This window comes from Canis lupus, chromosome 1 (assembly GCF_048164855.1).
Source record: "Canis lupus baileyi chromosome 1, mCanLup2.hap1, whole genome shotgun sequence".
Taxonomy (NCBI): domain Eukaryota; kingdom Metazoa; phylum Chordata; class Mammalia; order Carnivora; family Canidae; genus Canis; species Canis lupus.
In genome coordinates this window covers 98,852,474-98,867,119 of record NC_132838.1, presented here as the reverse complement: position 1 = coordinate 98,867,119, position 14,646 = coordinate 98,852,474, and the positions used below count along the sequence as shown (strand labels likewise).

Below are 14,646 nucleotides of genomic sequence, written 5' to 3'. Positions count from 1 at the left end.
CAGAAAGGTCTATAAACACTTAGAAAATAAACTACATGCTTCTAAGTAATCCATGCATCAAAAATGAAGTTTCAAGGGAAATAAAAACATACATGAAAGAATGGAGAAGAAAATACAATATATCAAAGGATGTGGAATACAGCTAAAGCAGTCCTCAGAGGAAAGCCTGTAGCACTGAATATGTATGAAAAAAAGTCTCAAGTCAATAAGTTTGACTCAGGAACCTAGAAAAATAAGAGCAAAATAAACTCAGAGGAAACAAATAGAAGGAAATAATAGTGATAAAAGCAGAAATCAGTGAAATTGAAAATAAAACTAGAGAAAATCAGTTAAAGAGCTGCTCTTCTGAAAATAACATTGAAACAACCTCTAGTAAGACTAAGAAAAAGAGTAGACACAAGTGACCATATCAAGAATGAAACAATATCTCTACGCACTCTGAAGCCATCAAAAGAATATCCACCCATAACTCTCACAGCTTAGATGAAATGACTGCTTCCTTAAAAAGCCCAAACTACCAAAACCTACCCAATATGGAGTAATTTGAACAGCTCTGTAATTCTTCAGTCCAATTTACAATCTAAAAATTCCTGCAGAAGAAATCTATCGGCCCAGACGTTTTTACTGTGGAATTCTCCCAAATCTTTAAAGAAGATGTGACACCAGTGCTATGTGGTTTCTTGCAGAAAATAGGCGAGGAGGAAACACTTCCCAGCTCACTCTGGAGCAGGTGTTGGGTTGATAGGAAATAATCATATGTGGGCAGCCCGGGTGGCTCAGCGGTTTGGCGCCGCCTTTCGCCCAGGGCATGATCCTGGAGACCCAGGATTGAGTCCCACGTCGGGCTCCCTGCTTGGAGCCTGCTTCTGCCTCTGCCTGTGTCTCTGCCTCCCTCTTTCTGTGTCTCTCATGAATAAATAAATAAAATCTTTAAAATACTTCATCTTAAAAAAAGAGAAAGAAAATAATCCTATGCTATTACCAAGTACAGTTTACTTTAGAAACGCAAGATTAGTTCCATACTTGAAATTTAGTGTAATCCACCATATTAACAGACTAAAACACCACATGATTGTATCAGCTGAAGTAGTAAAAGCATTTATTTGACAGAATTCAAGAACCACAGTGGGAACAAAAGGCCTGAGAACAGAAGGAAGGTAGGGGAACTCCTCTACTTGCATACGGATATCTACAAAGATATCTGTATCTTTTTTTTCCCCTCAGCAAGGCCTTTCCTGATTACTTATCTAACATTTCTTTTTTTTTTTCTGACATATACATAACATAAAATTTACTGTTTTTAACTATAAGTGTACAGTTAAATAAGTACATTAGTTCATTAAGTACACTCGCACTGTTGTGAAACCGACCCCATTCTCCATCTCCAGCACTGTTTCATCTTCCTGGACAGAAACTCTGTCCGTTAAACACTGACTCATCATTACCCACTCCTCTCAGCTCTTGGTAGCCTCTATTTTACTTTGTCTCTTAGGTTTGCCCATTCTGCATACCTGCTGTACACTTTTTGGCCTGTTACTGGCATATTTCAGTTAGCGTGTTTTCAAGGCTAATCCTCGATGTCAAATATCAGTTTCCTTGCTTTTTTAAGGCTAAATATATGCCAGTGTATGCATATACCACATATTCTTTATTTATCTATTGATAGGTATTTGAGCTGTTGTTGGATAATGCCATTAGCAACGTTGGCATACAAGTATAGAGAGGTAGATAGATAGGAATGGAATTGCTGGGTCATAGGGTCATTTGTACATTTAATGTTAACGGACTCTTCCACAGAAACCACACCAGTTTACATTTCCCACCAGAAATGCACAGAGGTTCCAGTGTTTTTTCACACTCTGCCAGAATCTCTTCTTTCCTTTTTCTTTGGTAATAGCTATCCCAGTGGGTATGGCATGGCATCTCACCATGGAGTAGTATTCTTAATGCTGTGAGACATAACGCTTTCCTCCTTATGTGAAAAATAAAGCAAAGATGTCTGCTTTTACCACTCATTCTTTATTATGCTAGAAGTTCTGTAATAAAGCAAGAAGAAATAGAATGCATACAGATTGTAAGGGAAGAAGTAAATCTGTCCCTATATGCAGACGCCATGCTTGTCAATGTAGAAAATCTCAAGAAATCTAGGAGGAGGAAAAAAAAACTCCTAGAACTAAGTGAGTTCAGCCAGGCTGCAGGATTTAAAATAAACACAGAAACAACTGTATTTCTGTATCGTAGCAGTGAACATAGTGTCACTGAAATTAAAAATATAATACCATTAAATTCACTTAAAGAAGTTCTTAGGCAGTCACCTGGGTGGCTCAGTGGTTGAGCGTCTGCCTTTGGCCCAGGTTGTGATCTCGGGGTCCTGGGATTGAGTCCTGCATCGGGCTCTTTGCAGGTTGTCTGCTTCTTCCTCTGCCTGTGTCTCTGCCTCTCTATCTCTGTGTCTCTCATGAATATATAAATAAAATCTTAAAAAAAAAGTTCTTAGGCATCAGTCTAATAAAACATGGATTTGTCTGCTATAAACCACAAAATGCTGATGAAAGAAATTAACGTCTCAATAAATGGAGAGGCACATCGTGTTCATGGATTTGAAGAGTCAAAAGTAAAAATGTTAGGTCTCCACAAATATAAAGGTTTAAATACATTGTCAAAATTCCAACAAGGTTTTTGGGTAGATACAAATTAAGATTATAAAATTTATATGGAAAGGACATGTCTTAGACTAGCTAAAATAACCTTTAAAATTAAGAATAAGCAGGAGAAATCAGTCTCCCTGATTTCAAGACTTAGTGATATAGCTAAACAAAACTGCATTTCTGACAGCATCACAGACATCCAAGAGAAGAGAGGAGGGGACCCTTAACTAGACCCATGAGCAATGTGAGAAGGGGATTAACAGTCTTGAACACATGGCACTAGAGTTTGAGTTAAAAGCAGGATCTGTGAATCTCCCCCAGGGTGCCCCACACCAGCATTCTTCCTGCCTTGGCCCTGGGTAGTGGTTTGGGTTTGGCCGACTAGTGCATGTGGCTGGCTTCTGGGTGAGCAGGAATGTGTTTATGTTACAGGCAGTAATGGCCTTCAGGGATGTGGCTGTGGCCTTCACCCAGAAGGAGTGGAAGCTACTGAGTTCTGCTCAGAGGACCCTGTATCGGGACGTAATGCTGGAGAACTACAGCCACTTGGTGTCGCTGGGTAAGGATGGCTTGTCTCAGATCTCAGACTCCCTGTGAGCACCTTAGGGTTTTATGTAGCAGCTGCCATGCTTTTGGCTCAGAAAGAAAAGCAGTATTTTCCCTATACCCCCAGAGAACGTCTGGATTCTGTAGAGTTGAAACAGTAAAGGTGTTTGGGGAGGTGTGGTCTGACCCTGAATTGCCATGCCTCTTCCAAGGCTGGGCCTCTGTCCAAAGTGATCTTTCCTCAAATTTGGGAATACTGGTATTCACTTACCCACAGAGGAGAGTTAGTGTACTGCCTTTAGATCGGGATCCCCACCCCCCCTTAGTCATCCTTTCTCGGCACTCTGGCAAGCCTTTGCACATCGTCCTGCTGCCCGGCCCCCTTCTGAGTTTTTGCCTTCGCCTGCTGACCGAGTTCTGCCATTGCCTCTTAAGCCACTAACCCAGGGTCACCTTGGTTTCTTTCCCTGTGAGCAGGAATTGCCTTTTCCAAACCCAAACTCATCACACAACTGGAGCAAGGCGATGAGCCCTGGAGAGAGGAGAACGAATGTTTTCTGGACCTTTGTCCAGGTGAGTGGGAAGCAGTGGGCAGAGTAGGAGACCGGGCAGTGAGGCACTTAGCAGATGAGGAAGGAGAGCCCATGAGCTCCTGGGGAGGGCTCTTCTGCTAGCCTCCCTTCCATGCCTTCTCCACTCACCCAGAGAGTGCATCCCTGGCAGCCTCCCCTCTCCCAGCAGCCTCATCCCACTCATGTGGTGTCTCTTTTCCAGCACCTTTTCTAGTTCTTTCATCTCCCCATTCTTGGGCTTTTATTGGTTGGCCTGATACTCTGCATAGTGTTTGCCCTCTGAGACCGAGTCTGCTGCCCCTGGGAGACACTGTCCAATTTCTCTTCTTAACCTGGTAACATCTTAGTGCATCAGTTCTACCCCACACATCCCCATAACCTTGTTTCTTTTATGTTGATTATTTAAGATTACAACAGGGTGTGTAGAATTATATGATGCCTGTGTGCCTTCCCTGCGGCCTAGAAACAGACATGAAAGACCTGAAAACAGTCCCTGCACCTTCTTCCAGGTGTGTCCTGCTCCTCTGCACTAGCATTCTCATGTGCCTTTCTTTCCCCACTTGATGAGTCCTTCAGCCAGATAGTGTCATTTTGCATGTTTATAAACTTCTCTGCACATAGTATTGTAATATATACATCCTTCTGGAACACGCTTTTTTTTTTTTTTTTTTACCACCTTAATGTGAGAATCATGAGAAAATGAGTAGATTTATACTTTTAAAAACTGTTATATTGATTTCATTGTGAATATTTCAAATTTTTTTTTTTTTTAATTTTTATTTATTTATGATAGTCACACACAGAGAGAGAGAGAGAGAGAGAGAGAGGCAGAGGGAGAAGCAGGTTCCATGCACCGGGAGCCTGATGTGGGATTCGATCCCGGGTCTCCAGGATCACGCCCTGGGCCAAAGGCAGGCGCCAAACCACTGCGCCACCCAGGGATCCCTCATTGTGAATATTTCAATTCAGTGCAGTTGAATTATCAGTTCCCTTCTTTTGGATATTTCCAATTTTTGGCTTTTAAATAATGCTGCTATATATTCTTGTTATTTCCATGGAAATAAGGGTAAGAGTTTGTCCAGGATGCAGCACAAAATTTGGTAAGTTTTGACATATGAAGCACAGCTGTGAAACCATTGCCACAATCCAAATACCAAGCATATCTATCACCCCAAAGTTTTCTTGTGTGTTATTATAATCCCTATCTCCTGTCCCTCCCTGTCTTACTCCTTCTCCTCCCTCTCCCCAATACCCAGGTAACCACTGATCTACTTTGTGTCATTACAGACCAGTTCACATTTTCCAGAATTAATATCAAATAATACAGAATATATACCAGATTCTTTCACTCAACATAATTATTTTGAATTCCATCCATAATGTGTGTATTATAGTTCACTTCTTTTTACTGCTGAATAGTATTCCATTATATAGATATTGCAACTTATTTAACTATTCACCTATTGAAAGATCTTTAAATAGGCTCCAGTTTTTTTGTTTTTTTATTTTTTTTATTTTTTAATTTATTTATTCATGAGAGACGCAGAGAGAGAGAGGGGCAGAGACGCAGGTGAGAGAGAAGCAGGCTCCACGCAGGGAGCCCGACATGGGACTCGATCCTGAGACTCCAGGATCACGCCCTGGGCTGAAGGCACTTAGGCACTAGGGTTCTAAACCGCTGAGCCACCCAGGAATCCCTCCAGTTTTTTTTTTTTTTTTTAATTGGAGTTCATTTTGCCAACATTTAGCATAACAGCCAGTGCTCATCCCGCCAAGTGCCCCCCTCAGTGAAATAGGCTCCAGTTTTGACGAATACAAGTAAAATAAGTGTGAACCTTCATGACAAGTTTTTTATTTCTTTTGGATAAATATCTGGGACTGGAAAGGCTAGGTTATAAGAGGCTTTTCATGGAACTCAAAAACTGTTTTCCAAAGAAGCTATACCTACCATTCACATTCCCACCAGCAGAGTGTAAGGGTTCAGATGCTCCACATCTTTGTCAAAATTTGGTATTGTTATTTTAATTTTAGGCATTCACATAGCTGTAGAGTGGCATCTGTGTTTTGTTTGACATTTACCTAGTGACTGATGTTGAGAATCTTTTCATGTGCTTATTTGCCTTCTGTATGTCTTTACATCTGTATGTATGTCTTTGGTGAAACGTCTTCTCAAATCTTTTGCCCACTTAAAAAACTGGTTTCTTATATTTTTGCTATTGAGTTCTGAAAATTCTTCATATGTTCTGTATAGTAGGTCATTATCAGACGTTTGATTTACAGATATTTTCCCTATGGCTTTCTTTTCATTCTTTTAATAGTGTCTTTCAAAGAAATTCTCAATTTTGGTGAAGTCTAATATTTAGTTTTTTATCTCATGAATTTCACTTTTGGTAGTGTATTTAAGAAAACTTTGCCTGATCTAAGGTGAAACAAATTTTCATATATTTTTTCTTCTAAAAGTGTTATAATTTTTATTTTATATTTAGCTCCATATTTAGAGTAAATTTTTATACTTAGTACCAGCTCTGGATTTAAGTACATTTGTTTGTTTTGCATACAAATACCCAGATTTTCCAGCGCCATTTACTGTAAAGGCAAGCTGTTCTTTTTTTTTTTTAATTTTTTTTAAAGATTTTATTTATTTATTGAGACAGAGAGGCAGAGGGAGAAGCAGGTCCCCAGGATCACACCCCAGGTTGCAGGCGGCGCCAAACCGCTGCGCCACTGGGGCTGCCCAAGCTGTTCTCTATTGATTTGCTTATTTACCCTTGTGGTAAACTAGTTGACCAAATGTATAAGCGGTCTATATTTGGACTCTCTTTTTTTTTTTTTAAGTTGGCTCCATGCCCAGTGTGGAGCCCGGCACAGGGCTTGAATTCATGACCCTGAGATCAAGACCTGAGCTGATATAAAAAAAATCAGATGCTTAATCGAATGGAATCGGTTAAGACTGAGCCTCCTAGGTCGCCCTGGACTTTTTTTTTCCACTCCTTTTTCTTTTTTTTTTTTTTTTAGATTTATTTATTTGAGAGACAGAATGGGGTGAGGAGCAGAAGGAGAAGTAGACTCCCCGCTGAACAGGGAGGGCCAGTAAGGGGCTCGATCACATAACTCCAAGATCATGATCTGAGCTGAAAGCAGACACTTAACCCACTGAGTCACCAGGCGCCCCTCTTTGTCTTGATGTCTGTACCACATGGTCTTGATTAATGTAGCTTTTTAAGTCTGGAACTCAGTATAAATCTCCAACATTTTTTCCTTTTTAGTTTATTTTAATTATTCTAGATTCTTCATATTTCCATATTGATTTTAGAATCAGCAACTTTACAAAGCCTGCTGGGATTTTGATTTGGATTGAGTTAAATCTACCTCATTTTAAATATCATTAACATTGTATCACCCAATATGTGAACACTGTTTATCTCTCCATTTTAATTTCTGTCAGCCTTGTTTTATAATTTTTTATTATACAAATCTTTACATCTCTGGTCAGATTTATCCCTCTATATTTCATATTTTTGATACTACTTAAATTAAGCTATTTTCAAGTTTAGTTTGTAACTGTTGAAAGTTTAGAGAAATACATTTAACTTATGGTTAAGGATCTTGTATCTGATAAATTTCCAAAACTTACTTTTTAGTCCTAATAGCTTTTTTCAAAAATTCTATAGCATTTTCTACATAGATGATCGTGTTATTTGTGAATAAGTTTTACTTCTTTACATTCAGTATATTTTTCTTTTTTCTTGCCTCATTGCACAGGCGAGAACATCCAGTGCAATGATGAATTTAAATGGTGAGAGTGGACATCCTTTCCTTGTTCCTAATCTTTTGGGGAATGCTTTCTCCTAAGTATAAGTTTTATAGCTGCCCTTTATCAGCACAACAAATTTCTATTCTTTATTTTCTGAGAGTTTATTGGGAATGGATGTTGGATTTTTGCCAGATGTTTTTTGGGCATCTTTTAAGATGATCATATCTGGGGTTTTTTTAGTCTTTGATTTTTTTTTTTAAGTTTTAGTTTTAATTTTATTTAACATACAGTGTTATAGCATACAGATTCAAGTGTACAGGGTAGTGATTAAGCAATTCCATACATCACCCTGTGCTCACCTCAACAAGTGCAGTCATTTTTTTTAATGTTTCAAGTTTAAAATCTAGCTAGTTAACATATAGTGTTAACATATAGTATAGTATTGTTTTCATCACTTACGTATAACATCCGGTGTCATCACAACAAATGCCCTCCTTAATACCCATCACTCATCTAGCCCATCTCCTGCCTACCTCCCCTCCAGCAGCCCTGTTTGTTCTCTGTAGTCAAGCGTGTCTTATGGTTTGCTTCTCTTTTTTTCCCCCCTTCCTCCCCTATGTTCATCTATTTTCATTCTTAAATTCCATATATGAGGTAAATGACATTTCTTTTCTTGTTAAACCAGCCCTGTATTTTTGTTAACACAATGCAGTGATCTTACTCAGATTTCACCAGTTTTCCCTTTGCTCTTTTGTGCATGTGATGGGGTGTGTGTTTATCTAGTTCTATGAAATTTTATCCCATCTAAATTCCTGTAACTGCACTATATTCAAAGATACAGAACAACAGCTGCATCACAGGGATGCCTTGTGCTGCTTTTTTATAGTGACAGCCAACTCCCTCAACCACCCACCCCTTCCCCGCCTCTCCTACCTTCTGGCAACCACTAATCTGTTCTCTGTCTTTATGATTTCTGTCATTTCAAGAATGTTATATAAAAGAAGTCATATAGTATGTTACATTTGGGATTGCCTTTTCAGTGTAGTGCTCTTGAGATCCATCCAAACCTAGCACGTACCAATACTTCATTCCTTATATTGCTGAGTCATATTTGTATTAATGTACTACAGTTTGTTAAACTATTCACCCACTGAAGGACATTTGGATTGTTTGCAGTTTTTGGCTATTATAGATGAAGGTGCCTTACACATTTCTATATAGGTTTTTGTGTGAACATAGGTCTTATTTCTGGGATAAATGCTCAAGAATGCAGTTGCTGAGTCATATGGTAAATAAATGTTTAGTTTTATAAAAAAGTGGAATACTCATGTCTAGAATGGTTATACCATTTAAGTTCCCACTAGCAGTGTTGGTTTTTATTTATTTATTTATTTATTTATTTATTTATTTATTTATTTATGATAGTGTCACACACACACAGAGGCAGAGACACAGGCAGAGGGAGAAGCAGGCCCCATGCACCGGGAGCCTGACGTGGAATTCGATCCCGGGTCTCCAGGATTGCGCCCTGGGCCAAAGGCAGGTGCTAAACCGCTGCGCCACCCAGGGATCCCCCCACTAGCAGTGTTTGAATAATCATTTCTCAATCTTCTTGCCTGCATCTGGTATCAGCACTACTTTTTATTTTGGCCATTCTGACAGTTTTTTAGCAAGATCTCCTTGGTTAGTAAGAGTGATAAGTTTAGTGTAAGCAGTTCCTCTTAGGGAGAGCTGGATAGCTGAGCATATCTGAGTAAGAGCTCTGTGTCAAGACTTTATTCTTCCTGGAAAAGAGACTATTGTTCTTTCTGTGGGTAGGTAAAGAGCTTATGATGTCCTGGTTATGGGTGGCTATTGCTGTCATTTTGTGAGGTCATTTGGGATGTCCTTGTTCATTTCTCCTTAGATGCTCTCTATCCCTCAAGAGTAATTGACAGATATAAGTGTGTCTAAAGATCTGATCTGACCACTGAATGGATCTGGCAAAGACATTCTAACAAGTGAGAGGAAAGAGAGTCTGCTCCTGAGTTGGCTCATATGGGTGGATGGCAAGCAGGGACCTATGGACTCAGGTCTAGTGTGTCCACTTAAGCATCTTCAGACACCACATTTTAAGAGGGCAGTCCCTGGTAGTTCATCTCAGCAAGGGAGTGCCATGAAAGGTGGTGGGTAGATGTGTATAATTACCTAGAGTAGTGTACTTGTTCTTTTTGGGTGGAATTTACTTAGAGAAAATACAAAGTCTTATGTTTGCTGGTGTATGAATCCAAATGATGTATACATCTCTAAAACCCAAACTCTATCAAAAACAGATCATTACCATCCCAGATAGCTCCCTTCTGACCCATTCCAGTAAACCCCCACCCTATTCCTCAGAGGTGCCACTGGTCTTGATTTTATTTCATGGTAGATTAACTTTTCCCACTCTAAAATTTTGTGTGAATATAATCATATGTACTCTTTTGTGTAGATTTCTTTTGTTCAGTACATAGTTTTTGAGCTTCAGCCATGTTGTTGCATCCATCAGTAGTCAGTTCCTTTTTAATGCTGAGTGGCATCCCATCATATAAATATACGACTATTTATCCTTTCTCCTCAGTAGACACCTTGATGGCTTTTAGTCCATAGTTATTGTGAAAAAGCTGTTATTAGTATTCTTATGCTATGTTTTTGTTTTGTTTTCATGAACCTATGTTTTCATTTCCTTTGGATAAATACCTAGAGTAAGTTTGGGTGTTTTAGTTTCTTAGCATTCCTATAACAAATTACCACAAACTGAGAGGCTTAAACAAAAGAAATCTATTCTATCACAGTTCAGAAGCTGGAATTCCTTCTGGGTTGACCAGGGTTGGTTGGTAGGGTTGGTTCCTTCTGGACATTCTGGGGGAGATCTGTTCCTCACCTCTCTCCTGGCTTCTGGCGGTTGCTGGCAATCCTTAGCATTCCTTGGCTTGTTGCTGTGTCATTCCAATCCATGTCTTTGTGATCACATAGCCTTCTTCCTTCTATGTATCTCTGTATCCAAGTCTTTTTCTCCTTGTGAGGATGCCAGTTGTTGAATTAAGGCTCACCCTAGGGCAGCCCTGGTGGCGCAGCGGTTTGGCATCGCCTGCAGCCCGGGGTGTGATCCTGGGGACCTGGGATCGAGTCCCACGTCCGGCTCCCAGCATGGAGCCTGCTTCTCCCTCTGCCTGTGTCTCTGCCTCTCTCTCTGTGTGTCTCTATGAATAAGTAAATAAAATCTTAAAAAAAAAAAAAAGGCTCACCCTAATTTAGTGTGACCTCTTCTTGTGTGACCTCTTCTTAACCTGATCACATCTGCAAAGACTTGATTTCAAAGTAAGTCTACATTCACATGTTCTAGGTAGACATGAATTTTGGTGGATACCATTCAACCTAATACACTGGGTTCTAGGGTTACAATATATGCAGTTTTATGAGAAGTGACCATTGAGAGTTCCTTTGCCTCACATCCTGACAGTTTTCATCGTATCTGTAATGGGTATGTAGTGGTATCTTACAGGGGCTTTAATTTCCATTTCCTTGATGGGTCAGTGTTGAGCACTTTCTATGTATTTTTTAATCATTCATATGTATATATCATATACTTTGTGAAGTATACATTCAAATCTTTCTCCAGTTTCCAGTTTATTGCATATTTAAAATTGTTGAATTTTGGGAGTTCTTTATTAATTCTGGACAGTAGTTCTTGGGCATATGCACATTTTGCAAAAATTTTCTTAGTCTGAAGCTTTTCTGTTCATTTTTTTAACAGTTACCTTTGATGAGCAGATGTTTAATTTTGATGAGGAAGTCTAATTTTTATTTAAAATTTATTGTCATGAAAATACATTTTCTAAATGCTGTAAAGTTTTAGCTTTTACATCTAAGTCTGTGACCCATCTTGAAGTAATTTTTTGTGTATGGTGTGAGGCAGGAATCAAGATTTTTCTCATGCATATGGATACCCAGTGGCTCTAGCATTTTTTGTTGAAATGACCTGATTTCCCCTCCTTAAATTGCTTTGTTGAAAATCCAATGACTGGCTGGCTAAGTGTGGATCTGTTTTACATTTTCAGTTCTGTTTCTTTCATTAATAGGCCTGTCCTTAAACCACAGTCTATATTACTGTAGGACCATTGTCTTGAAGTCAGATAGTGTAAGTCTCTCCCTCTCTGTCAGGTTTTTGGTTTTGGTTTTTTTAAAGATTGCTTTGGGTAGTGTACATCCTTTGCATTTCCACTTATATTTTAGTGTCAGCTTCTCATTAAAAAAAAAAAAAAAAAGAAAGAAAGCAAGGGGAAAGGAGGCAGGGAGGGAGGGATGGAGGAAAGACAAAGAAAACCTAGATAGTGTTTACTATTGATATTTTGGTGTATCTACAGATAACTCACCTTACCAATATCAAGTCTTATAACCCACTCTCTAGGTCTTTTAAAATTCTTTTCAGCAATGCCCCTGTGTGTTTACAGGGACATTGATAGCCTAAAGTGGTTATATTAGAAGAGAAGGAAGGTTTGTGATCAGTGATTTAAACTTTTTACCTTAAGAAGTCATGCTAAGCGAAATAAGAGACAGTTTTCATATGATGTCACTCATGTGGAATTTAAGAAACAAAACAGAGGATCATACAGGAAGACAGGAAAAATAAAACAAGACCAAATCAGAGAGACTCTTAACTCTAGGAAACAAACTGAGGGTCTCTGGAGGGGAAGGAGGTGGGGGATGGGGTAACTGGGTGATGGACATTAAGGAGGGCAGGTGATGTGATGAGCACTGGGTGTTTTATAAGGCTGATACATCATTGACCTCTACCTCTGAAACTAGTAATACATTACATGTTAATTAAATTTAAATAAAAAATAAAACCAAAATAATAAGTCATAGAGATGGTATGTTATGAAAGTTGTCTGATTTCCAGGGATTAATTCTGATTAATGTTGAAAACCTATCCCTTTTACCTGTGGACCAAGGCTCAGAATTCTGAAACTTGTTTAAAAGCAGTGAATGCATGGCATGCCTTCTCTCAGGGGCCAATGTCTAAGACCATTCACTTAACACACAACTACACTTTTCATTCCTCAAATGCAGCTGCAGAAGGAAAATTTTCTTTAAGGAACCATTAGGCATTGATCTTTTCTCTTTGCTTTGTAAAGTTTTGAGTTCATGTACAATTACTGAAGTATTTACTCGTCTAAAAAGTCAATTAGCACAAGAGCAGTTGGAGATTTTAACAGTTTATATGCTGCTTAATTTTCTTTTTCATCCTGAAAAATTTTATGATTAACTATATTTTGTTGGTAAAAATTGTTTTTATTTTTTAAAGAGGGAGGTTGGTGGGAAGAACAGAAGGAGAAGGAGAACCGTAAGCAGGCCAGCTATCATTTCCATAAAGGTGACACTTAACTATATTTAAATCAGCCACCATATGTAATTGGGAAGACACACAAAAGTGCTTCCTCCACTGGAAGGCTTTATGACCCAGTAGGGGTATAAGCAAGCCAAGGCAGACAGAACACTCTGGTTAGTTATTTGATCCCTTTCTTGTAGGAAAAAAAAAATCACTAAAGAAATTTGTAACAAGTCACAGTTACTTAAATTTTATTTAAATTCCATTTAGTTAATGTACAATATTATATATATATATATTTTACAGTATTATATTAATTTCAGGCTTACAATGAAATGATTCAGCAATTCCATATGTTACCCTGTGCTCATTACAAGTGCACTCCTTAATCCCCATCACCCATTTAATGCCATTCCCCTACTCCCCTCCCTTCTGGTAACCATCAGTTCTCTATAGTTAAGAGTATGTTTCTTGGTTTGTCTTTTTTTTCCTTTGAGCATTTGTTAAATTCCACATAGGTGAAATCACATTAATATTTGTCTTTTTCTCACTGATTTATATTTCACTTAGCATTATACCTAGCTCCATCCATGTCATTGCAAATGGCAAGTTTTAATTCTTTTTTTTGCTGAATAATATCCCAATTTTGTGTGTGTGTGTGTGAAAACACAACATCTTTATCCTTTTATTTGTCAATGAACAGGCTGTTTCCATAATTCTGTTGTAAATAATGCTGCAATAAACATTGAGGCACATGTATCCCTTGAATCAGTATTTTTGTATTCTTTGGGTAAATACCTAGTGGTGCAGTTGCTGGATCAGATGGTAGTTCTAGTTTTCAATTTTGAGGAACCTCCATACTGTTTTCTACAGTGGCAGCACCAGTTTGCATTCCCATCAAACAGTGCAAGAGGGGTGGGTGGTTCCTTTTTCTGCACACCCTTGCCAACACCTATTGTTTCTTGGGTTTTTGATTTTAGCCATTCTGACAGGTGTAAGGGGATATCTCATCATAGTTTTGATTTGCATTTCCCTGATGATTAATGATGTTGAGCATCTTTTCATCTGTCTTTAGGCCATCTTCTTTGGAGAAATGTCTGTTCATGTCTTCTGCCCATTTTTAATTGGATTATTCATTTTTTGGGTGCTGAATTTTAGAAGTTCTTTATATATTTTGGATTCTCTCCCTTTATTGCATAGGTCACTTGCCAATATATATCCCCATTCAGTAGACTGCCTTTTAGTTTGATTGTTTCTTTTACTCTGCAGAAGCTTTTTATTTTGATGTTGTCCTAATAGTTTATCGTTGCTTTTATTTTGCCTCAGGAAACATATCTATAAAAATGTTGCTTTGGCTGATGTCAGACATTACTGCCTATGCTGTCTTCTAGGATTTTTTATGGCTTCAGGTCTCACATTTTGGTCTTTAATCCATTTTATTTTTATATATGTTCTAAGAAAGTGGTCTAGTTTCATTCTTTTGCATATAGCTGATCAGTTTTCCCAACACCATTTGTTGAAGAGAACATCCCACTGGATATTCTTTAATCCTTTATCAAAGATTAACTGAGCATTTAATTGTGGGGTTATCTCTAGGTCCTGGATTCTTTTCTGTTGATCTATGTGTCTGTTTCTGTGCCAGTGCCATACTGTATTGATTACTACAACTTTTGTAACATAAGTTGAAGTCTGGAATTATGATACCTCCAACTTTGCTTTTCTTTTTCTTTTTTTAAAGATTTATTTATTTATGATAGAGAGAGAGAGAGAGAGGCA

General features: G+C 38.4%; 1 protein-coding gene across 6 annotated transcripts in view; it reads left to right on the top strand.

Moving 5' to 3' along the window:
* The window catches only part of ZNF169 (zinc finger protein 169), a 45,854-nt gene that overhangs the window by 20,334 nt on the left and 10,874 nt on the right, over positions 1-14,646 (top strand). For 4 of the 6 annotated variants that reach the window (XM_072841954.1, XM_072841962.1, XM_072841943.1 and 1 more), the window contains 2 exons: positions 3,081-3,207; positions 3,672-3,767. In XM_072841954.1, the coding sequence (XP_072698055.1) occupies positions 3,081-3,207; positions 3,672-3,767 (223 nt within the window). The remainder of the gene's footprint in view (positions 1-3,080; positions 3,208-3,671; positions 3,768-14,646) is intronic. The other 2 variants (XM_072841992.1, XM_072841981.1) reach the window with 1 other exon arrangement.